This window comes from Musca domestica, unplaced genomic scaffold (genome assembly GCF_030504385.1).
Source record: "Musca domestica strain aabys unplaced genomic scaffold, Musca_domestica.polishedcontigs.V.1.1 9, whole genome shotgun sequence".
Classification (NCBI taxonomy): Eukaryota; Metazoa; Arthropoda; class Insecta; order Diptera; family Muscidae; genus Musca; species Musca domestica.
Genome location: NW_026712435.1, coordinates 17,285,338 through 17,310,664, shown reverse-complemented (window position 1 = coordinate 17,310,664; position 25,327 = coordinate 17,285,338). Strand labels below are relative to the sequence as shown.

Genomic DNA, 25,327 nt, shown 5'->3' with positions numbered 1-25,327 from the left:
ATTTCGGAAATTTACGAAATTTGTCCATGGTAGAAGAATACAGGAAGATGCATCAACGCTCGGGAGCATTGATGTCAAAAAATTTTAATGTTTTTTTTTTCAAATATAAGTAGTTTTTAATGTTTTCTTATACAACGTCAATCGGAGGTATTTTAATATAACTGTTTTTTTAGATTCAACAATTTTTGCAAATTTAAGTAATTTTTATTCAAAATTTTCCTTTTCTAAAATTGGTTCGACAGTTCATTGTCCTACCAGCAGTTGCGATGCGTCTACTTGTATTCTTCTACCATGAAATTTGTCGGTAAGTTAGCGACGGAATCAAAATAGTCGCTAGGACTTACCGATATTTAGATACAATTTTAAGTTTCAAAGTTACCGATTTTTGTCGGTAACTCAAAAAATTAGTTAGAGAATCCCACTACAGGAAACATTTTTTTCCACTCATTTACACTCTTAAAACAAGCACTTGCTCAATTTTGAGCGATTCTGATGCTTCCACTCAAAATTTAAAAAAATCTCAATCCTGCTCGCAAACAAGTTTCGATACTACTGCCTAATTTCTATAATTTTAACCTTTAACCTTGTAATTTTAACCTTGTAATTCGAGTTTCGAATAATCGTCCGAGCTGTGTACTACCCTTGATATTTCTTTTCACGTTTCCTCATGTACTTGAGGCCTCACACCTATACATGGCTCATGGTTTTGGCGTCCAAGCTATCATCCTCATCAACAAAAATCATCAAAAGGGATTGTATATATCTATTGGATTTTCCACTAATGCCATCCGGTTGTTTTCGGCTTTGCACCCAGAGGTCCGGCATATAAAGGTCGGTAATTTGTACAATTTTTTTAATGGAAGCTGTTCGTTTACCCAAAAAAATCCAGTAAGTAAGAGCGAATTTAGAGGGACATTTTAACATTTGAATTACTGAGAGTTTGCAAATTCTTATTGGGAAAATGTCCCCACTAAGAATGATCCAGTAACATCAGCTGTTCAATAATCAGTTTTTTTTTGTAAACAAACACACAAATTTATCGAATCTATTTTTTGCGGAAATAAGTTAGTAAAACTATTAACAACACTGGATAAGGAAAACGTAAGTAAAGAGGAAAAATAAAGAATTTAAAGCGGATCATGGCGCAATAACTAGGTGTTCATGCAAATTTTAAAAACCAGATGAAATGTCAAAATTTGTTTACAATTTTTGGTTATTTGCTTATTTTTCGACAAATGAAGATATAGACAACGAAATGCTCTCACCGTTAATCTTCGAAAAAAATCGAATCATTAGAAGTCGTCTATATCGTTTCAGGGGTTTGAGTGAGAATATTGAAGTCACTCAATTCTAAAACGTTAAAAATAACAAAAACTGTAGGATATTTGTCAGTTGAAAATTGTTCCATAATAAAAGAAATGTGATAAGTACGTGATGACATCGAAAAATTCCGGAATAATCAAGAGAAATTCTTGAAAAACGATAAAATGTGTGTTTCGAAGTCGAGTGGTTTGAAAGCGTAAATCAGAATGTTGACTATGTAAAACATGATGAGAGCCACCTGGATAAAAAGACAAAACTAACTTTTCGTTGTCTATATCTTCAGGTCTGGATCAAAGCAGATATCTACAAAAAATTGCAAAACTAGTAGATTCTTTCAGGTTTTGGAACAGAGCATAATTTTTTTCGTAAGTAGTCTTTTTGGTCGACCTTTTGTAGGCCTTAAATAAATGGTCCGTTCTAGCAGTGCAAGAAGGTAAAAACTTTTATTACGATAACCGATTTTCGCTTTATGATATCAAAAGGGTTGTTTCAGAACCTGCAAGAATCTACTAGTTTGCCATTTTATTTCGATATCATAAAGGGAAAATCGGTTATCGTAGTAAAAACTTTCTCATTCTTGCAGTTCTGGAACAGACCAATTTTTTGGCAGCAGATTCTGGAATAGAGCAAAAATGTTTTCAAAATCAATGAGTGGATAAAACGTTTATTGCGGGAAGCAAATTAAATATATTAACCAGCTTTGCCATTGAAAGATTGAACAATTTGAATCATATTTTATTCAGGACTACAGGCATCTTTCGCGCTATTTTATTTTAATTTGAAAATGAGAAAAATATCTAATAAATTTAAATAAATTGTTGCATCTAATTTCTAATGATTCTAACAGAAAGCGGGCATAGCATCAGTGCTGTATTTCAGTAGTTTTACGAAGCTGTTTTACCTCTTTATTGTACTATGTACAAGTTTGAAAAGTAAAAGAATAAAGTACATGACGAATGACTCAAGTGTGAACATGACATTAGCATTGAAGTAAGATGTGTTATCGATTTTTGTCAGGGGTAAATCGATTTTCGACGCTTTGCCTAAAGTCGATTTACACAGCCCTACTTCGAGTTTACACCATACAACAGCTTAATTATTAAGCTTCCAAATTCAAGCGCTTGCTAAGCATTCACATTTTAACGTTCAACTGATCACGACGTGTGCGTAAATAAGCGGCATAGTTGCGTAAAAAGATTACACAAATAAAAATAATCTGTGTAATACTGTGATAAATTGAAAACTTGCAATTAATTCGAAAGGAATTATTTCATATTATTTGAAATTGCAACACTCGAAGCGTTCAAAAACTAAAACGGTATTCTTACAATAATTTCACATACACTTTTTAAGGCAAAACCCTTTACATTTTAAACCAAAAACAAAAATGTCTGTCAATCGTGCACCAAAGTCTGGCTTTGCAGCTGAAGCTCAACGTAAGGTAAGTTGACATCAAAGGCTAAAGCAAGAACAAACATATGAACAAGTTATCAAAAATTTGGTGTATATATTTTATTTTTTGTGTGTAAAGTGGGAAAAAACCAGAAATAAACTACCAATTGAGAATGGCGGCAAAAAGTTGACCAGCAACAAAAATAAGTTTGACTTCTTTGCCACTGCACTCCACAATGTTTATTATGAAATACCTATCAATATATAACTGACTAGACTGAAGATATGTGTTGTTTTTGTTGTTAGAGCAGGAGTGGTAAAGCAACAGTTGGTTTGTGTAGACGTGAGAATGTGTGGGTACAAGAATGACGTCAAATCTTATTAAAGTCCCATTACAAAATTCATTGATAAAATACTTTTTCACATTTTTGTTTTTAGTGTGTTCAGTGTAAAAAAAATAATCGGGAATATTCTGTAATTCAAGGCTATGTACTCTGCCTAGTAAATAAACCTTTATTTCTTGCAAAGAAGATAAAACAATTTGTTGGTGGGTGACATTTAGCGCTAGTTAACATATTGTGGTCTTGTTGTTGGTTGTTTGTTAAACGGCTTCTTTCTAAAGGCCATTTGGCCATGTAATTTAATGCAGCAACGGGGATTAAATACTTAACAAAATTTACACTTGCATAGTGTATAAACAAAAGAGAAACAGCAAAGTAGTAGATTGGAATATTTACACATTTGCTGTTTTTTTTTTGGGTTCAATTACAAAGAGATACGTTACTTTACGTGACAATGTGTCATATCATCGTATGTATGTGTATGTCTGCAGGTGCGGGGTATCTGACTAGAGATGTCATTATTGAAATTGTTTATTTGTGTGGAATTTTTGCTCATTTTCAATTGTCACAGTTTCCAAGTCCAATCAGGTCCCTGATTAGATAGTACCCGGCAAAATTATTCATGAATAAGGGTATGTTACTCGAAATAAGTAATTTTTTCTCCGGTCTATAAATAAGTACTTATTTAATCAACAGAAAACTACTTACTTCGTGGTCTTATTCAAAAAATGCGTTGGTAACACGAATTGTAATGAGCATTTTGCTGGGTGTTTAATACCAAAAAGGTTTTTATTAACCCGCTCAAAATAAAATGTGCGTTTTTTATTTATTAAAAAAATCTCTAATAGAATTATTATTTTAAAATTTAAAACGCCGATGTATTACTCAGCGTCCATCCAATTTAGATCTAAAAGGTTTAAATTGGTAATACCTTAAACTTCAATGACATTCTACAAAATTTTGTATATCCCACTTCAGATGGAGTAGATACCTAAATATATAGAAAACATATTAAATCACTCTTTATTTGAATTAAGGCGTGTTTAATATTGTTTAATATGGGTAAATTAAATGCATTATTTTCAGCATTCGCTTTTTATACCCTCAGCCAAATGGCTAGAGAGGGTATATATCATTTAATACGGCCAAAATGTGCCTCATCGAAATAAAGGTTTTAGACCCTAGGTCTCTTTGGACCAAATCTGTTTCAAGACATTTGAAGTCGATCTAGCGATGTTCGTCCGTCCGTCTAGCTGAAACGAACGATAACTCTCGAAGGGAGTATCCGATTTGATCCAAACGTGGTACATTGTAATACTATTATCAAACTTAGATCGAGTTCGGATATGGATAATATCGGTCCACTCCATCGAGTACCTCCCCCACAAAGGGTCAAAATTTTAAATAATCATGAAGCTCATAGAACACGAAATTTACACCCGATTCCATTCAAACTTGGAAAGTCTCAATATTTTCATCAACAAAAGATCTGTGCTAAAGATGGTAGAAATTCGAGCATTTCTTCTGATACCTCTCCCACATAGAGTTCACGATTGGTTGGATCTTTCAAAAAAAAAACCCTATAGGGTACCAAAGAAAAATAAAAATATGAAGCGTATTCATGCGGAAAATGTTTCAATTTAGATGTTTTCTTTATATAAGTCTTGGTTGAGGCATATCACAGATCCCACAGATTGAAGTCATGGCTAGGCATATGACATTTCATAAAGGGATTACAGAGTCACACTAAAATCCTGCCATCGTATTCCATTATAATTGGACATTAATATGCCTAGCCATGACTTCAAGCTTTTTATGTACTTGCACCTTAACGTTTTATAGATTGACACTTGTTCTTCAATAATTTTAATCGCAAATATCAAAAATTAGCCTTAGCCAATTGCCTAAGTTAATTATTCCCGAAATGTCAACTATAATCATGTCTAATAAAATAGGGGTATGTCTAGATTTTTCAGTGTCGTGATCCCAATCGGCATGACTAACATTGAACTGTTTTGTTTTCAAATTAATGGACACACACACACATACAATGTCTACTGTATAGGATTGCAAAAATACATTTGTATTGTTGCCTAAGTGCTAGAATATCAACCCAAATGTAAATGGTTTTGTGTGTATTAAAAGAATGTCTTCTCCCCCTTTTTGTATTTCTTAGGGTGGTTATAGCAGAGATAATGAACAAAACAATATAAGGTTGGAATGTGCGCTTGTACTTGTTTTCTTTTCGTAAAAAGACTTTGTGGTGGCATTCTTCAAAACGGGAATGAAAATATAACGACGTAAAAAACGGTATGGATTCCCATGATGTCATCACATTATTATTGCCGTTTGTTCATTTTTGGTTTTGTTTGCAAAATGACGAGTCTGCTGTAAAATGGAATAAACGTTAATTGCATATTAATCTTTGTGTATTTTAAGTATCTAGTATAGATACGTTGAATGGATAAATAAATCTGTTACATTCTAATGCATTGTTAACGATTTTGAAATTGCATAATTAAATATCTTAGGATATGGATTCGGATTTCTACCAATGTTCGAAAAATGTCCGATGAAAAACAGTCAAAATTCATTTCTTCTCTACCGCAACTAGCCTATTCCCGCTATTATTAACATTAACAAATATTTCATGTTTCCCTATGGCAGTTTATCACTTCCACTAAAACAAAAAATAACACATAGGTAACTATTCAAAATTTAAAAGCTAAAATTTTTTGTTTTCTTTTCTTGTTTCTCTGTTACGTTTGTTGTTTCCCAATTCTACAGTCTGTCCCATTTGTGGCCATTCATCAAACACGATCAAATTTCACAGAACCAAAAAAGAAAAACATACACACACATAGAATACACACCTTTCAAATCAAATGTGTCTCTACCATTCCTGTCTCTAGATCATTCTCAAATAAATAAAAAAGATATTTAAACACTGTTTTTTTTTTTTTTTTTGGTGTTGCTGTCTTACGTTTTCATTCCGATTTTTGTTTTCTTTTCACCATATAAGGTATATGTTTTTCAAGTATGTATGCAAGTCCCGCCATACACATAAACATATTTAGATATCAGTTCTATGCATGTGTATTCGTAAGTTCCGACAAAAACAATAAATTCTCACTAATGTCAACTTAGATGGGTGTTTTCACTTTAAATGCTCGCAATATAATGGTGTCCATAATACAGTATGTCACGGTGAAAAGAAAACGAAATTACGAATTCATTTATGTTACAAATGCAAAAATCATTAATATCTAATTGAATGCTATTTAAGGTCCAGCAATTTTGGCTACAGCTCAACAAATTACTTTTTTGGAGAAGCCAAATAACTTACTGATATTTCTTTCCTTTATGAAAGTTTTCATTTCACATTTTCATAGAACAAGAATTTAGGCCCTGGTGTCAAGTAAGATAAAGAAATAAAATAACTCTTAGAATTTGAAATCACACCGCAAAATAATAAATTTAGATACGAGTACCGGGAAATAATCTTTTGTTTCATTTTTTATTTTTGTTTTTTCACGGGCTTAAGTCATCGGCTTCTTCGTAAAAACAAAAAAGTAGTTTTAAATTGGCTTAGTCCAATTTCGGACTGTAATTTATACTTGTTAGGGTAGGGTGCCACGCTCCTTTGTTCTTTTACTAAGAAGCCAGCCGATGACTTAAGTCAGTCAAAAAGAAAGTGTTTTTTGTGATCTCACTTTCAATTCTGGGATTGAATATTCCAGTATAAGGTATAACATTTCCATTTGTATATTTCATTGGAATTTTCTTGGTTTTAGGCTAAATATTAAAAAAAGGTTCCCTTTTGGTATATTATTGTTTCAACTCTTAGGTAGATCCATGGTACAATGAAGACAAGGTAGGCTAACTTTGAAAAAATTGCAAGTAAAGAGGTCTACCTGTTTGGCTTGTAATGTCAGGGAAAACTGAATGAAAGGTCAAAATTTCTTTTCTAAATCATGTTCTATATATATCTAATGTTTCTATATATATCTATTTCTATATAGTTTCTATATATCTCTAAAAAAGTTTCAGTTGTCTACAAAAACTGTAGATTTTGTCGATGCATACGTTGCAATAAGTATTTTGAAAACACCCGAATTTGAATATTTTCTGAACATTTTTTATTTTTGAAAAGAATACAAACACATAAACAAATAAAGTTGACATTTTAAGCCAAGAAAATAAAAAAATTAAAATCATATGGTATCAAAGCCCTACCTTGATTTAATTGTACCATGGGTAGATCCACAAACAAAAATAGATTGTCATGGATCAGTACACTTATGGGAACTTTTGTTTCTTTGGGATATTTTTGACCGTAGTATTTTGGGGGGCAATACCTTACAGTATTTATTTTGATGTCTATCTACTCTGACTCACTGTGTATAGCTCTGTTTACTTTTCATGAACAGCATACTAATGTTCTTACTCTTCTAACAAGCTACAGTGTGTGTTTCAATATAAAGTGTTCAAAGATCACATCAAGAGGCGCCGAATGTGTGCCGGTCCGCGAGCGCACTAGCTCATCAATTATGTACTTGTGTGCGCACAGCCATTCATATATAAGTGTTTGGTGTGGGGATTGGTTTTGGCCTGTCAGTCATCATCATCAGCAGCATAGCCAAACAACCACCATTATTTTTATATAATTGTATTTTGTATGCTGTTTCTATGAATTAAGACAGAGGCCCTGTGTCTTATTATTTATATACACACATTAGGGATGTCGATCGTTATGGGGTTTTGATTAGATTTATACCAGATCTTACCCCCTTTGGTGGTATGCATCTATGAAATATGTGCTGTTTTTAAATGTCAATTTACAAAGGGGGAATTTCCGTTATCTAAATTTATGAGAAATGTATGGAAATAGTTTCATCTAATGGTTAGAACAATAGATTGGAGATTTTCAAGAGCAACCTTATTCCATCTACTCTATTATTTGATTTTCTCAATAAAACATAAATCATGGAATGGTATCTTCCTTTCCTGCTAGAGTTGAGGAAATTGAATCTCATTTGTCATGGGATCAGTATGGAGCGAATTTTTTTCTCTGTGTTTTACTTCTGGAGATCTGCACGTTAGGTCTAACCAATTGGTCTGCTTCAATTAGACTAATTCGGATTCATGGGCTAGGTTATATACCCCCTAGCTTGAATTTTATAAAAATTGAAAAATAAGAATCAAATATGTAAAATAGGCTGAAAATGGGAGCTATATCCAAATCTGAACCGATTTGAATATAATTTGACAAATTTATTTTTGTACCAAATTTAGTCACTCATGCCAAATTTCATTGGAATCGAACGTGTTTGGTGCATCAAATAAACGAAATCAGTAGAAAATATGCTTGGAGCTATATCCAATTCTGAACCGAATTCATTATAATTTTGCAAGTTTATTTTCTGATTAAATTCCGTCACACATTCCAAATTTCATTGGAATCGAACATACATATCGTGTTTGGTGCATCAAATAAACGAAATTGGTCGAAAATATATAAGGGAGCTATATCCAAATCTGTGCCGATTTCAATATAATTTTAAATTACAAACAAACTTGCTCTTTTATAGATATAGATTGTCCAGTTGTCAAGATTTGATCAATATTCAAAAATTTTAATTACTACTTGAATATATATGGCTATCATAGTTTGACGCAATTATAACTCAAAATTAATGGATTTACTTTAAGTTCGGAGTTGGCACAATGTGCCACTCTTAATTATATTTTTCGCCACGGTGGTGGCAAACAGATCAGATGTGATAAAAGATTGATTTGTCAAACAGAGGTTGTCTAAATATATTCCATACAAGCAGCACATCTTGGGACATTCTTAGTTAGCTTCTTTTTTTTGTTTGATTTTTAATACTCTATTCGTTTTATTTATTCACACAAATAGAGGCATTCGTTTGTGTGTGTAACTTTTGTTGAGGTTCTTTATTTGTTTTCATTATACGTTATTCAAATTTATTGTGGACGCGAATAAATTTTTTATAGTTTTATTTTTACGTAATATTGAAAGATGACGGAGTTTTAAGTGTGTGTATCTGCCATGTATGTGTAACTGCAAATGTGTGATCAACCAACCAACATATTGTACAGATGAATTTCTCAATGATTATTCAAATTGAGCTAGAATTAATCTTCCCCTACATACACACTTGTATATATATAAATATTCGTAAATAAATTCTGCCATTATGATGACAATGACATAAAGAATTTCTTCTCCAACACTTTTTCTCATATAAATTTAATAATCTTACGGTATTTTGTTGCCTCTGGGACTGGGATTAGCATAATGATCTTGATTATAAATAGAAATATGCGTTAATTTCTGTTCACTATTCATGTGGAGAACGGCTGAAATCATTCATTAATTTAAAATCAGAATATTTGTGCCGCGACTATATAAAGTTTGTCAAAAAAAAAAAAAAAAATTAACATGAGAAGGCTTTTTTTATTAATCATTTTCAAAAAACAGAATTTAAACGTTTTGTCATGTTAATAGGTATCATCATCTATATTGTTCGCCTCGTAATCTCAACGAATTGTGGATGAGAGATTGATACATAAAAAAAAGTTCATTGACATTGCATATAACAACAATTACTCTCTGATTCTGATTAAATATATTTGAGATAATAATGTTCTAGAAAAATTGATGCAATATTGTTGGCATGTCCCAGATCTGTCCCAAATATCGAAAAAAAAAATTGCAAAAGTAGTAGATTCTTGCAGGTTCTGGAGCAGAGCATGTGTTATTATACCCTACACCACAAGGTGGTCAGGTTATTATGTCTTTATGTATTTGTTTGTAACAGTCAGAAGGAAACTAGATAGACCCATAGTTCCTTTTGATGATCTGCATAGAATCACATTCGGAATCGATTTATGTATGTCCGTCCGTCTGTCCATTAATTTTTATAAGCAAAGTACAGATCGCATTTATTGGCCGATAAAGATAAAATTTTGCACAAATCATTTCATTGGCCCAAGGACGAACCCTATTGAAATTGGAGATAATCGATCAAAATTTAGATATAGCTCCCATATATATCTTCGTCCGATTTGCCTTTTACTGTGCACCAAAGGTGTAATATCAGTCCAAATAGTATGAAATTTTGCACATGCGACCAAATTAGAAAATAAGTGTGCCAAATTTGATCAAAATCGGTTCAGATATAGCTATAGCTCCCATATATATTGTTCATCCGATTTGTTATATTTGCTCTCCACAGCCGTAATATTTACTCTGTAACAACGATATTTGCGGAAATATATCAAATATAGCTCAGAAATACCTTTGCTAAATTTTATCGAGATCGGTTCAGATTTGAATATAGCTCCCATATATATCTTCGTCCGATTTGCTTTTTATTGTGCACCAAACGTGTAATATTAGCCTAAATGGGATGGAATTTTACACATGCGACCAAATTAAGCCACAAAAAAGTATGCCAAATTTGATCGAAATCGGTTCAGATGTAGCTATAGCTCTCATATATGTTGTTCATCCGATTTGTTATATGTAGAGCACAGCCGTAATATGCATTCCTTCACAACGATATTCGGGAAATATATCAAATACAGCTTAGAAATACCTTTGCCAAATCTGATGGAGATCGGTTCAGATTTGGCAATAGCTCCCATATATATCTTTATCTGATTTCAAATTAATTGGACACAAAAGTCTCGGCAAATTTAGTAGAAATCGATTCAGAGTAGGATACTTTACTCATATATTAGTTTCATGGTACAATGAAATAAAGGTATCCTCATTTCAAATTAGCATTCCCAGCTCTGATTTTTTTGTAATTTACCCATCTCTGATTTTGTGTGTATACAAGGGATTTATGAGTATAGATTTTGACAATGAGATGTTGTCAAATGTGAAAAATTGTAAACCTATGATTACATTACTACCTTCTTAGTTCTACCATGATTAGTTTCTTTGGACTTAAATTTTAGCTATAATCATAGTATGATTTAATTTTCACAAATTCCCCATAGAAACTTTGTTATGTGAAGCTCCACTAAATATGGCAAGTAATGTAGGGTATCATAAAGTCGCCCCGGACGAATATAAGATATTCGATATATTATCAGAAATTAACGTGACCACAGACTGTTTCTTAATAATAGTTTCGCCAGTTAATACAGCCAAGTTTATCTGGAATTTACATGATTTTCTGTTTAAAAAAATACGTTTTATTATCACGACTTGCATTATCAACAGAGTTCTTACATCTTAATATTGGAATTTGAACGGAAGGTTTGGTAGAATTCAATTTGGATAGCCAACCAAGAGAAAATATTCTAAATTATTTGGCACAGCACACAGCTTATTAACCCTTCTGTTTATAAATCCTCTCTACAAACAAACTGATCATTAATCTTAACTATATTCGAGGTTTGGTCTAACCTTTCCTCAGTTGTTGTATCAGAAACATTTCCAAGTAATGAGGAAATTAAATTATTTTGCTTTGTAATATTTTAAGGAATTACTCATTATTTTCAAATTACTGGTGATACAGAAGGTAGATGGTTCGCACTACCTTTTAATGGGTTAATTTGCTCAGAAAGATTCCAAGTTTTTTTGAAGGCATACTTATTATTTTTTTATTCTGATCTCTATAATTTAGTTTTAATTTAAGTCATTTCATTGTCGCAACAAAGCCTGGTATAGACCATGAAAGTTGTGATTAACTTGATTTTTATATGCCTTCTATAAAAGACCGGAAAATAATCCAACTAACCGTTTGTTTATTTTCTAATCGATTAACATTTTCTAATCACCAAACATACCATGTTTGTAAATGTTGTTGTCTCTACACCTTTAACATGATTTTCGCCTCAATAGTATGTGACATTGAAAAACTGTTGTAAAACTGTTTTAAACTAACGGATATTGGCCATCAAAATGCGGGGAAAAGCATGTCGCGTAAAAACAAAATGTGTTTCAATGTTGATTGTCAACACTACTTTCACACTACTAAACCGACCACCCACCCAATTGGGTGCATGTCCACATTTCCGTATATTACCATCATAATTTGTATGACGGTGTGGTTCACCATTGTCATAGACTGACTGACCCATAATTGAGTTGCGCTATTGGTAAACAAAAATGCAGACTTTTTAGAAATTTTTCTTTGTGTTTTTTTTTTTTTGGTATACAACCATATGTAGTTTCCTTCCTTCCCACTATTTATTAAATTATGAAGGTTTTTTTTCTTGTTTTTTGTTATTCTTTTCCTCTCTGCTGTCGGTTTTTATGGTTTTATACAAATATGGTGTTAGATTTTTTTAATTTTAACTAGTCAACAAAATGCTTTGAAAATCATACGTTTTTGTGGTAATATAGTCTTGGGTTGTTGGCTTGTCAAACTTTGGGGTCATTGCTTTTTTAGATGTTGGTGGTATTCATTTTCTTGCCGCCGCCACCACTACCAGCAGCACCAGTAGATAGATATAAGATGCCTGATGAACAGGGCATGGAGGCGAAAATTCATTTGTTTAAAATGTAAACTTTGTATTCATGCTGCGTTGTTTTTATTAAGGTGCTTTGCCAAAGAAATGTTAACCTTATAACCTAAATTTCTGTTTGTATAATTGCATAACGGTATAATATAATGAAAATGTACCATTATTAACAGTTGTATTGATGGTGTTGGTGGATTTAACGATGCCGCGATACCATCAACTTAAATCAGTCGCGTCGTCGTCGTCGTGGTGGTCATTCATTCATCAACTCATACCCTACTTCCCTTTTCGTCGATGATCATTAAACAAAGAGAAAGTTGTTGTTTTTTTATCATCTTTGGAACGAATAAACAAACAATAATTCAATCCAATTTTTGTCAATGACTTAGATGATGTTTTTTCTGTCTTTTACGTAAAATACCAAATTAAATGTTGTCCCAAAAAAAAGTCCGATATTGGTGTTAGCAGCAATTAAAATATCAATTATAACAGTTAATATAACAGTTGATATGTTCCCGCGGTTTTAAATTTTGAAATTAGTAAAATCTCCGATTTTCAAAATCACTCTGAGACAACTATGTAATTTACAAAAGTTAAAGCGGAAAGGCAAACCAATAAAAACATATATATCTTAAATTGAAGACAATCCTTCAACATCCAACATCAATCTGTCAAATCGCTACTTTTCTAAAGAAATATGTTTTTAGGCAGATTTTTGTTTTTGTCTACTCCAATGTTCCTACAATTTTAACTGGTGTTTTGGGGAACAAGAAATGTTTTCTTGCACAGAAATGTAAAATTTGTTGATTTTTGGCGATACTGCCTTGACCTCTGTTAGGAGTACTCCATATGCCCCCCTAAATATAATATTTATCAACAAATAAATGAAAGTCTCAGATGCAAATGTCACTGTCAGGTCTGATTTCCAGCTTATATGATCATATGTAGGGACTAACGTTTTGACACGCTGTTATCCTTCAAAAACAGTTTGACCGACCTCTCTGGAAATCAGTGTATTTTACCATAGATACTCACTTTGTGAGCAGTTAAGATCCTCGCTCCTACTAGGATTGAAATTTGTTATGAGAATCAAAGTTGGAAAGTCAGTTTGATGTATGAAAGTGGTTTTAGAAATGTGTACTAAATGTGCAAAGTGTACTACATTGGGTAGAGTGTGGTTTTGCATTGGAGTCTCTGTTGGTAGGTTTGTGATAGAGAGATGGTTTTGGGTGAACTGATAGTTCTTGAAATCGGAAGTTTGAGTCTTTGTTATCCATTGCCTGGGCATATGGATGTGGATTCAAAAATGGTTACTATAATTGTACGAAAAGTTCTGAATAGTGCTGTATTTCGTATTATGTGAAGGGATAGATAAAATTCGGAATTTTGATATTTAGATTACTGATGGTATCTGTGTTTAAGATTTGGCGGTGGTTTGGAAATACGTCCCATATTTGTGCGAAAAGTACCATGTGGTACCAAATTTTGGTATTGGGTGAAGGGATAGGGCTGGAATTCCCAAATTTAATATTGAGATCTTTGTTGGTATCTGAAATTGAGATATAGAAGTGGTTTTTGGAAATGTGTACTATAATTGTACGAAAATTACTAAATGTTACTAAATTTGGTATTGGCTGAAGGGATAGAGCTGAAATTTTGAAATTTGATATACATGTCACTGTTTGTGTCAGTGGTGAAGGTATGGATGCGGTTTATGCAGCAATATGTACTATAATTGTTCGAATAGTACTAAATTTGAATTCACTGTTTATGTCTGAGGATGGAGAGATATAAATTAATTTGGATATGCGTACAAGATATTATATTTGGTATTGTGTGAAGGGATACCGCTGACATTTTGAAATATGATCATTGAGGTCATTTGTACAAAATGAACGATTCTGAAGACTGTTTGGTGTTAAAGGTAAACATTTTCCTATTATTCTTTCCGAAAAAACGAAAAACTTGAATGATATATAAAACCTTGAGAGTCTGAAAATTTAGTAAGATGTATAGTTTTGATTAAATAAAATTGTGAAACTTAACAAATTGGGAATTGTGAGTGCTAAAAAGGCCTAACACAAACTGTAGGAACGAATCTAACATTTTAAGGTGGACTTTTCGCTGATGAAATAGCGGGAATTGCTAGTTGTGGCATACGAACTTCAGTTAAGAGCAAGTGTTTTCGCACAACCATTTACAACTAACCTATGGAAATTTGTTGGTAGCAAGTAATTCTAATGTCGGATAAAGCTTAAAAACGCACTTTCAACACATATTTCTATCTTACCTGCATTGACTGAGATCACTTGCAGTTACCTTCTAATAGTTAAATTTAAAATCAAAAATAATTTGTCTCAATTTGTCAACAGTCCAAATTCTAATTAATATTTGTAGCCAATGGAAATGACACTCCTTGCCATGGACAAATGGTGTAACAATGAAAAAATTGTAAAATCTCCTCATGATAAATATTTTTGGAATGAAACAGTTTTCGAGCTTGATCATGACAATGAGTTTTACATTTTTAATATAAATTTCTTTATTTTTGAGATGACGCCTCATCTATTCCCAATGATTTTTTAAAAACAACGGAAAACGACCGGTCATTCAACGTCCTCAAAATAATACTACAAAAGGTTACCAAATCTTGATATGACCATAAATAGTCACACACTACTCAACAAACCTAAAAAAAAAAACAAACTCGATCCCAAAACTCAATACACGAACAGCAAAATGTGAATTCACACATGTATGACTGATTTATAGCGAAACGTATGTCCGTTAAAACAAATTTTGAAATAAAATAAAAATATTAACACCAAATCAGCTACATAAACACATATACACACATACATGGCACTAAAAAGTCAATAGTAAAAAAAAATTTAAGACTTCCAATACCGCGATGACATCATATTTAAGTGAGTGTTTTTTTTTTTTTAAATATGATTTCGAAGTTCGCTTGAAATGCAAACAGTAAACAAAATATGTGTACTCGAATTTCTTCTTTATTTTTGGCTTATTCCATTTTGTCTATCCATCGATGATGATGATGATTCATCCCCAATATTAATGTGGTGACAAAGACTAATGTCTTTGTTAAATAATTTTATTTTATTCATTTTTGTACTGCTTAAAATCGAATAATAAATTTTAATTTATCGCTTATTATGAAATGGAAGTTATTTTGTCTATCTGAAAACAGACTCTCCAACTACAATCTGTAGGGGAAAAGCTGTCGACATTTGATGGCCATTAGGAATTATATGATTAAGCTTCGCCCAATTTAGATATTTGACTAAAAATCTAAACTCAAAATCATATAGCAGCATAATTGTTGTGAATATGAATTCGCTCACATACATTTAGACATCATAATATATTTATGTGATTTTGATGACGAATGTCATGTTTTTTTTTTTTTGGTATGACTTTTATCGAGGGTCATAGTCTCATGGCAGTTTTTATGACAAACTACAATAACAATTCTGTTTTCAAATTTAATGGTTTACTAAAAATGGCAGTAAATAATAACAATTTCTATATATGCAGTTATCAAAACAAATTACTCGCAATAGCATATTGAGATAGCAATATTTACAATCAAACATACACACATACATATGTTGTGTCTATTTTTGTGTACATTACAACCTAAATTTTGATTGTTATCAAAGATTTCCCAAAAAAACTACTCTTTGGTATGCATACACAATAGTGATCCAGGAAAGAAGACCTGACCCCGTAAAAGCCTTCAAAAATCGTTTAACTTTTAATTTTCATTCTTCCGATTTCTTTTGGTTAGAATTAATTAACATTTATGTTGTACATTTGTTTTATTGCTGAGTGAATCTAGCCGACTTGAAACCACTTCCTTTAATACATGTTAGGTTTGCTTACAAAGATTGTCATAAAAGTTTACAACTAGAGTTTCTGAGAAGAATGTTGAAGCCTATTTATTATAAAAAAATAAACATCATCAATAACATTGTGTGCTACCATGCCAATAATCAACCATAAAAAAATATTCCAACAATAAAATTATTTCAATTTATATTTATTCAGAATTGGGGCATAACATTTTTCAGATAACAATACACAGCAATGCACTTTTTTTGTCGCTGGGCATTTACTTGTGACTTGGTATTGTTTTTGAATATTATTTGCATATCACGTACCGTTTGTTTTACTTGTTTTGTCGGGTTTGACGTGAATTGTATAACCTTAAGAAAGTTGCATCTAGATGATTGCAAAAAAATGCAATAATTTATTAAACTATTTTAAATGCAGTTATTCACATTTTGCATATATTTTTAAGTTGAAGTTTTATAAAAAAAAAAAACATATACCCATCGAAGAGGGTATATTCATGGTACAATAAGCAGGTAGAACAGCTTCGTAAAACTACAGAAAATATAGCCCTGAGGCTATGTCCGCTTCCTGTCAAATGTGCATGCAACAAGTTGTTTTAATTAATTCAATATTTTTACTCATTTTTAAAATCAGTTAAACTGCGGAAAAAATTAATGAAATGCCTGGATTTTCTTTCAAAAATATGATCTAAACAGTTTTATGTTTCAATTCCATGACAAAACTGGCGAATAGCTTTAATTCGAGTCTCGCAATTTACGCGTCTTCCAATCCTTGATTTTGAAAATATTCTGTTTTACACAAAATTGGCAGAAGCCGAGCACACTTAGAAAAAAATTGTAATCAGCTGGTAGCTCTACCTTACCTTTTTATTGTACCATGGATATACGATGTTCGTTATTTCCATTGAAACTCCTCGAAAATATTTTTTTTTACCCTGCAAATTATGCATAATATTGAGCCACTCCTTTTCCATTTCAAATGATAATCAATTGTGAACACAAGTTACTACGCTTGCGGATACTTGTGGAGAGCTCCCTTTTTTATCCTGTGCCTTTTTAGACCTTGTGGTAATTAAAGTAGACAGAAATGTTAATATTTTCAAATTTTCGTTTAAAATCTCTTGTTTATGTTCCAAACGACATCTACAATATTCTCGCAGCCATGATTGAAATCACTTTAAAGTTAAACTTAGCTCATATATATGCTCTATTCGATTTCATGTTTATGCTATACCCTTTTTCGATGATATTTGATAAAGAAAGTCGTACTATAAGTAGGTAAAACAGTTTCGACAAAAACTATGAAAATACAACCCTTACGGCATGCCCGTTTTTATACCCTCAGCCATATGGCCTCATCGAAATAACGGTTTTAGACCACAGGTCTCTTTGGACCAAATCCATTTAGAGTCGATCTAGCGATGTCCGTCCGTCTGTCTGGCTGGTGCGCACGATAACTCTCGAAGGGAGTATCCGATTTGGTCCAAACTTTTTCGATGATATTTGATAAAGAAAGTCGTACTATAAGTAGGTAAAACAGTTTCGACAAAAACTATGAAAATACAACCCTTACGGCATGCCCGTTTTTATACCCTCAGCCATATGGCCTCATCGAAATAACGGTTTTAGACCACAGGTCTCTTTGGACCAAATCCATTTAGAGTCGATCTAGCGATGTCCGTCCGTCTGTCAGGCTGGTGCGCACGATAACTCTCGAAGGGAGTATCCGATTTGGTCCAAACTTTGTACATCGTAATATTATCGTCAAACTTAGATCGAGTTCATAAATGGACAATATCGGTCCATTTCTTCTGCTACCACCCCTACACAATGTCGAAATTTACAAATAAATTATTTTGCTGCACAGAAACAGAAAGGATGATCCGATTTTACTTTCACTTTGTACATCTCAATATTTTTGCCAATGCTAGGTCAGGTGCTAAAATGGACAATACTTACTCCCCCACAAAGGGTCAACATTTCGAATAATTTTAAATCTTTTAACATGTGAAATAAGAGTCCTATTGTCTTCAATCTTCACACCTTCCAATATTTTTTTAACAAAAGATCTGGTGTGAAGATGGGATATACCGGTATACTACTTCTTGTACCTCGCCCACAACGGGTCAAAATGTTGTATAAATATGAAAATCGTAAAACGCGAACTGAACATCCAATTATTACCAAACTCGGCACATATCAATTTTCCATTAACACAAGATCTGGTGTGAAGATTGAAAATATTGGAATGAACAACATGCACTTGCATTGGTTGTAATGCACTTGCATTGTTTGTAATAAACCCTCTTAAAACCAGTAAAGAAAGTCTTAACGTCGGTCGGGCCGACTTTATTATACCCTACACCACTTTGCATCAAAGACATAGAAGTGTAAAGATAGGACAAGACAGAGTCAAAACATGGCAACCCTGTGAAAATACCTCTGTTGTTACGATATCATAACAACATAGTTACCAATGTTAACTGATTTAAACCGCTAAAGCAATATGCAAATTTTTGGAAAGGTCTATGGAATAAAATTTCGAAACCAAAATTTTGAATTTTTCAAAATTTTATTTGTTATTCGTTTCTGTAACTGTGGTTTTTATATTAACATGTCTCTGCCATGAGCGTTACCCTATGTATTGTAGACACAAACCATTTGCTCAAAATGCATTTTGTCTAGTCTTTACCATTTTAGGTCTTTGTTTGCATATTTAGTAGAGCTTCACATAACAAATAAAAATTTTAATCCGGAATTTGCGAGAATTAGATTAGATCAACTATGATTATAGTTATTATAGTCCAAAGTAACAAATATATGAGAGGAATATCCTCCTCTGAATGGAGTTGAGACTTTTGTGCCTTTTCAATTCGGGCTTGTGTTATCCATTTGGTGCACAATTAACTTGAAATCGCTTAAAGATATATATGGAAGCTATGTAGAATATAACTACCAAGCCTTTGCATTTCTGATTTTAAGAAATCCTTCATTTCCCAAAATGCCTCTCGAGAAGGGGTAAAATTTGATGACTTTATATACAAACGAAAAAGGCCCATAAACATATAATTTGTTTTACGTATGTAACTATTTTTATAACAAGTGATAAACTTGATCATAACACCAAACACCAATTCAAGAACTTTTAATTTAATTAAAAAATTCTAAGTTAAGATGTGCGTTCAACCTGTAACAGACTTAATGGGAACTAGCACAACGGTAATTTACCGGAAAATTTAACGTAATACATTACCGACTGCTCATACCAATACTCAAATTAACAAATTAGTTTAGTACATGCTACACACACTCATTCATACATGATATATTTGTTATGGTCATGCACATCTGTACGTAATTGTCATTTAGGTACAATTGAAAGTGTTTTCTTTTCATTTAACGAAAAAGCGACAACAACAACAATAAATGACTGGAAATATTTCATTACAAACACCATTATCAGTTGTTGTCAACACGAAACATACTTTTCCCATAAGAACACACTTTTTTATTATGAATTTTTTTATCGCATATTGTAGAACAAATTTTGTCGTGTTTGTTTTGTTCTTTTTTTAATGATAAGGAGAGAGAGAGTCTTGAAAACCTTGATTTCTCACTTTTGATATACGTTAAAATTTTAAAAATATTCCAAATAAAAACGGCAGTGATTTCATTAAATTGACCTCGAAAATGTTTTAATGTGGTTACACATAATTATGACTCATTAAAAAATGAGACTTCCCATATAAACTATAATATATAAGCTATAATATTATTAATAACATGTAGGATTTATTTGTTTAATAGTTTGTTGCCAAATAAATCGTTGATACAATAATAAACCAACCACCCTAATGTTATTGAGTAAATTTGTTATTTGAAGCGATAACACAACCGTTTCATCCAGTCCAAAATGTATATACCGATAAGCGCCATCACAAGTCCAATGGTTGTCAAATCCCTCCACCATTTGTGTATCAAACATTTTTTATAAATACCATGCATACATATGTTGCGAAATGAACAGAGTGGAGGGATCATTGGTAATATGAGATCATACTCATTAATAGAAAATTATTAATACACTCTTGACAAAACAAATTGGATTACACAAGTGTTAAGTGCTAGTTTGTTTTTTCATACATATGGGTATAGTTGTTAGTAAACAATTTCCATAAAATTCACTCATTTGTCACAAGTATCCTAATCAATTAACGATACCATGCAACAAAATAAAAAAATGCAAATTTTTCTGGAACAGATCAAAAACTATTAAAGGACATGCAGTTCTATAAACGGGTCAGTCAAATTTTCGCCGCAGCGAATGAAATAAATGTTCATTTTTTTCATGTCAAGAATTGCTTTTTTATGTTAACCGAAAAACGTGCAAATTTAAATTTAATTACAAAAGCTCATTTTGACAGCGTAGCTTCCAGTTTTGCTTTCTTTTGCTCTGCTCCAGAATTGGGAAGAATGTAAAAAATTTTTTGTTTATAGACTACGATTCGATCTCACTAAGAAATGATCATGGTACAAAAAGGAGGTAGAACAGCTTCGTAAAAGTACAGAATTACACCCCTCAGGCTATGCCCGCTTTCTGTCAGAATTATTGAAAAGTAGACACAACAGGTGGCTCTAATTTATTTAATATTTTGCATTATTTTGAATATTTATTAAAAAACGTGAAATATAAATGGATTTTCTTTCAAAAATATGATCTAAATTGATCAATCTTCCAATTCCATGGCAAAAATGGTTACTAGCTTTAATGTGCGCCCTGCAATGTACGTTTCTTCCAATCATTGATTTTGAACATATTTCGTTTTTGTTTTTCAAAAAAAAAAAAAAAAAAAAAAAAAAATACCTACACAAATTTGGCAGAAGTCGGGCACACTTAGAGAAAAATTGTAATCAGCTGGTAGCTCCACCTTACCTTACCTCTTTATTGTACCATGGAAATGATTTATCTAAATCATGTGATGAATATCAATGTTTGGCTATAACCACTTGAAGTTTTTTAACCCGATGGAGGAAGTGGCATGAGTTTGAATACACTTCTCCTCTCGCATTAGCCCGAGTTTTTGATAAAAAAAATTTGGACAATATTACATTTCTTAATTTATACCCTTAGCCATATGGCTAGAAAGAGGGTATATATAATTTTATACGGTCAAAACGTTTCTCATCGAAATAACGATTTTAGACACTAGGTCTCTTTGGACGACATCCGTTTCAGCACATTTGGAGTCGATCTAGCGATGTCCGTCCGTCCGTCCGTCTGTCTGGCTGGCTGGGACACACCATAAATCACGAAGGGAGTATGCGATTTGATCCAAGCTTGGTACATCTTAATATTATTGTCAAACTTAGCTCGAGTTCGGCGATGGGCAATATCGGTCCACTCCTTCTGACACCTCCACCACAAAATGTAAACATTTTCAAAGAAAATAATTTACTGCACAGAAAGAGAAAAGATAATTGATTTTGCTTCAAATTTGCAAATCTTAATATTTGCATCAGTGCTAAGCCAGGTGTAAAAATGGACAATATCGGTCCACTCTGTCCAGTACCTTCCCCACAAAGGGTCGAAATTTTGAATAATTATAAATCTTATAAAATGTTATGTAAGTGTCCAATTGTCTTCAAATTACACACATTACAATCTTTTTATTAACCCAAGATCTGGGATGAAGATGGAATGTACCGGTCCACGCCTTCCGGTACCTCCCCCACAAAGGGTTAAAATTTTGAACATCCATGAAGCTCATGCAACGCGAAATTAACATCTGATTCCATTCAGACTAGGCACATTTCAATATTTCTTTCAACATAAGATCTGTTATGAAGATGGTAAAGATCGAAACATTCCTTCTGGCACCTCCCCAAAAGGGTCAAAGTTTTGAATATCAAAAACGATCATAAAATCCGAAATAAGCAGCTGGTTCTCCTCAAATTACACACATCACAATATTTTTATTAACCCAAGTCTGGTGTGAAGATAGGATATATCAGTGCACCCCTTCCACAAATGTAATGTGACTGGATAATGACACCTAATTGTTGTAGGGTTAGCAAGGCTTCCAATACATCTTGTGGATAAATTCTAATTATATCTCTAAAAAATTGATGCATCCATCTCATTGTTCGCAACTTCATTAATTCCAAAATTATTTGTTGGAATTCCCTTCCCACTGGGGAAGGCGACACCCTGTAACGTACCCCTAATATATATCTCTCGAATTAAAATCTTGCGACAAATCAGTAATAATTTTCCTGCATATCCCTAAAATCTATTCTGTCTATATCAATGTCAATGTGAATAGAGTAGATAACTAACTTACTACAAACCACACCTAGACAAATTAAAATTGATTTAAATCGGAATGAAAAAGGACTCTCGCACCTTCCTTGTGAAGAAGAGACATTCCTTCCTCATATTGCAAAGCCCTTCGATTTTCATCATATCACTACCAATAAAATTAAAGTTCGTGGAAAGGTCGCGAACAACACACTTTTGATCATTACTTTCACAGAAAACATTTAAAGGGCAGCCAACAAGCTTCACCGAAAAGTTCATATTTCAAAAATAAACCAACCTCGAGTAGTACCATCACCTTATACAAATTATGACTTCATGCATGAAAATCATAAAAAGGGTTACGGAATCTGGCACTTGTGATTGAACTACTTCTTTGTCATTCAACATTTTACCCTGCCAATCTTCTCCAATATATACTGTAAATTCACTCTCACAATGTATCAAACATTAATACAATAGAAAATAATCATTAGCACTTTTATCTTATCTCAAATGTTGTTAAAAGAAAAAAAAATAATTGAAAAGATTCTGATAAGAGCATTTTGCACAAAAAGTATTAAACATTTTGATTTCTTCTCAGTTTGCATTTGCACAGCCCACCCGAATTGCACTAAAACAATATGTCTTACAAATCCAAAGTAAACTTAATTCTTTTTGCAACTGATATAATTGTTGTAATGTTGTTTTTTAATTGCAGATTAATTCCAAATACAGCGAAGAATTGGCTCAAGAATGCCTAGAATGGATCAAAGTCATTACAAGTGAGCCCATCAACACCTCCGGTGATATGGATAATTTCTTTGAAGTCTTGAAGGATGGTGTTCTCTTGTGCAAATTGGCAAATTGCCTACAACCTGGTTGCATCAAAAAGATCAATGAAAGTAAAATGGCTTTCAAATGCATGGAAAATATCTCAGGTGAGTTAATGATTTACACTCAATTAAGAAATAAATTTGAAATTAAATATCATTTTTCCAGCCTTTTTGGAATGTGCCAAGAACTTTGGTGTACCCACCCAAGAGACATTCCAGAGTGTAGATCTTTGGGAAAGACAAAACCTGAACTCGGTTGTTATCTGCATTCAATCTTTGGGTCGTAAGGTGAGATATACACTCAAATAAAAAATGAGACACTTCCTTCATTGTATGTATTTTCTATTTAGGCTCACAACTTTAACAAACCCTCAATTGGTCCCAAGGAAGCTGACAAAAATGTTCGCAATTTCACCGAAGAACAGTTGCGTGCCGGCCAAAATGTTATTTCTCTGCAGTATGGTTCCAACAAAGGTGCCAACCAATCTGGCATCAATTTTGGCAACACCAGACACATGTAAAGCTAAAAATATCATCTTCCATTTTTTCGTTTGAAAAAGCAAATCCCACATTCCGGATGATCTGTTGGTTATTACAAGTGATAATTAAACATTCCGGATGATCTACAACATTCCTGTTTTATTCTGTTCCATTACTTAATTATTATTATTATCACATTCAACGACATCCAAACTAAATAATTTCCCTTTATTTCCCTTTTGTCATATACAAATGTTCTTCTTTTGTATGCTAAGAGTATGAATAATAGACATAAAAACGTTAATTATATTTTTTACAATAATTTGTTTTTTTATTATTTTCTCTGAGTTTCGTATAATAGAAATTATGAATTCCCTTCAAGCACAGTTGGCACCCAATTCTCAAAATAAATAAAATTTAAACTCACGACAAACAATAACGATTGTGAACCCCTTAAATTTTTTGGAAGAAATAGATCACCTCACATGACAGGCGAGCCAGCATATGTTTGTCCACTTGATACAGTTATACATAAGCGATTATGGCTTATATGTATATGTGCCATTAAAAAGTTAATCTTTATTATATAACAACTATATTTGTAGGCGATAATTTTTGAATTGCATTTGGCATACTCCAAAAAAAAAGAAAACTTATTCAAATTTTAACGAAAAAGAAATAAATTCCGATTTGAATTATATATTTGCATTTGCGACAATAAATACATGTTCATATGAATTGAAAAATATATATTAATTTGTTGTTGTTTTTTTTTTAATTAAAACATTAATTTACGAAAGCCGAATACACGAAAACCCACTCTTGAAATTGTAACCTTCAGTCACATAAAACGGGAAAGATACAAAATACGGTGTACAAAAATTTTTAATATTCAAAATGTTCAGGCTTCGCTCATAACAAAGTCTGGGTGTATCCATGGCACAATTGTAGAAGGTAGAACAAAGCTGTCCCCCAAATACAATTTGTTTTGGTGCCCTTATTTCGTCAAAACATGTACACATTTTGTGTAAGTATGTGTCAAAGACATAGAAGTGTAAATATAGGACAAGACAGGGTCAAGATATGGTAACCCTGTGAAAATAACTCTGTTGTTACGATATCATGACAACATAGTTACCAATGTTAACGGGATTAAACCGCTAAGGCAATGTGCAAATTTTTCGGAAAAGTCCATGGTGAAATTTTGAAACCAAAATTATGGATTTTTCAAATTTTTATTTTTTATCTGTTTCTGTAATTGTGGTTTTTATATTA

At 32.5% G+C, this 25,327-nt stretch overlaps 1 protein-coding gene across 2 annotated transcripts; it reads left to right on the top strand.

The window, feature by feature from the left end:
* The first annotated feature begins 2,442 nt into the window (after positions 1 to 2,442).
* On the top strand, positions 2,443 to 24,808 carry LOC101899461 (myophilin). 2 transcript variants are annotated; one of them, XM_005178832.4, is made up of 4 exons: positions 2,443 to 2,764; positions 23,458 to 23,677; positions 23,739 to 23,860; positions 23,923 to 24,808. In XM_005178832.4, exons 1-4 carry the CDS (start codon positions 2,711 to 2,713, stop codon positions 24,091 to 24,093), a joined length of 567 nt encoding a protein of 188 aa, XP_005178889.1. In that variant the 5' UTR covers positions 2,443 to 2,710; the 3' UTR covers positions 24,094 to 24,808. The 2 variants fall into 2 exon arrangements, with proteins under 2 accessions (XP_005178889.1, XP_005178890.1); XM_005178833.4 differs by lacking the exon at positions 2,443 to 2,764 and adding an exon at positions 23,246 to 23,398.
* The last annotated feature ends 519 nt before the right edge of the window (positions 24,809 to 25,327 follow it).

What these genes read in the sequence shown, in the direction of transcription:
- LOC101899461 (XM_005178832.4), top strand. Translation starts at nt 2,711, where the DNA reads ATGTCTGTCAATCGTGCACCAAAGTCTGGCTTTGCAGCTGAAGCTCAA. An exon ending in ATGCATGGAAAATATCTCAG is followed by an intron (nt 23,678 to 23,738) that starts GTGAGTTAATGA and finishes TCATTTTTCCAG; the next exon opens with CCTTTTTGGAATGTGCCAAG. An exon ending in TTCAATCTTTGGGTCGTAAG is followed by an intron (nt 23,861 to 23,922) that starts GTGAGATATACA and finishes TTTTCTATTTAG; the next exon opens with GCTCACAACTTTAACAAACC.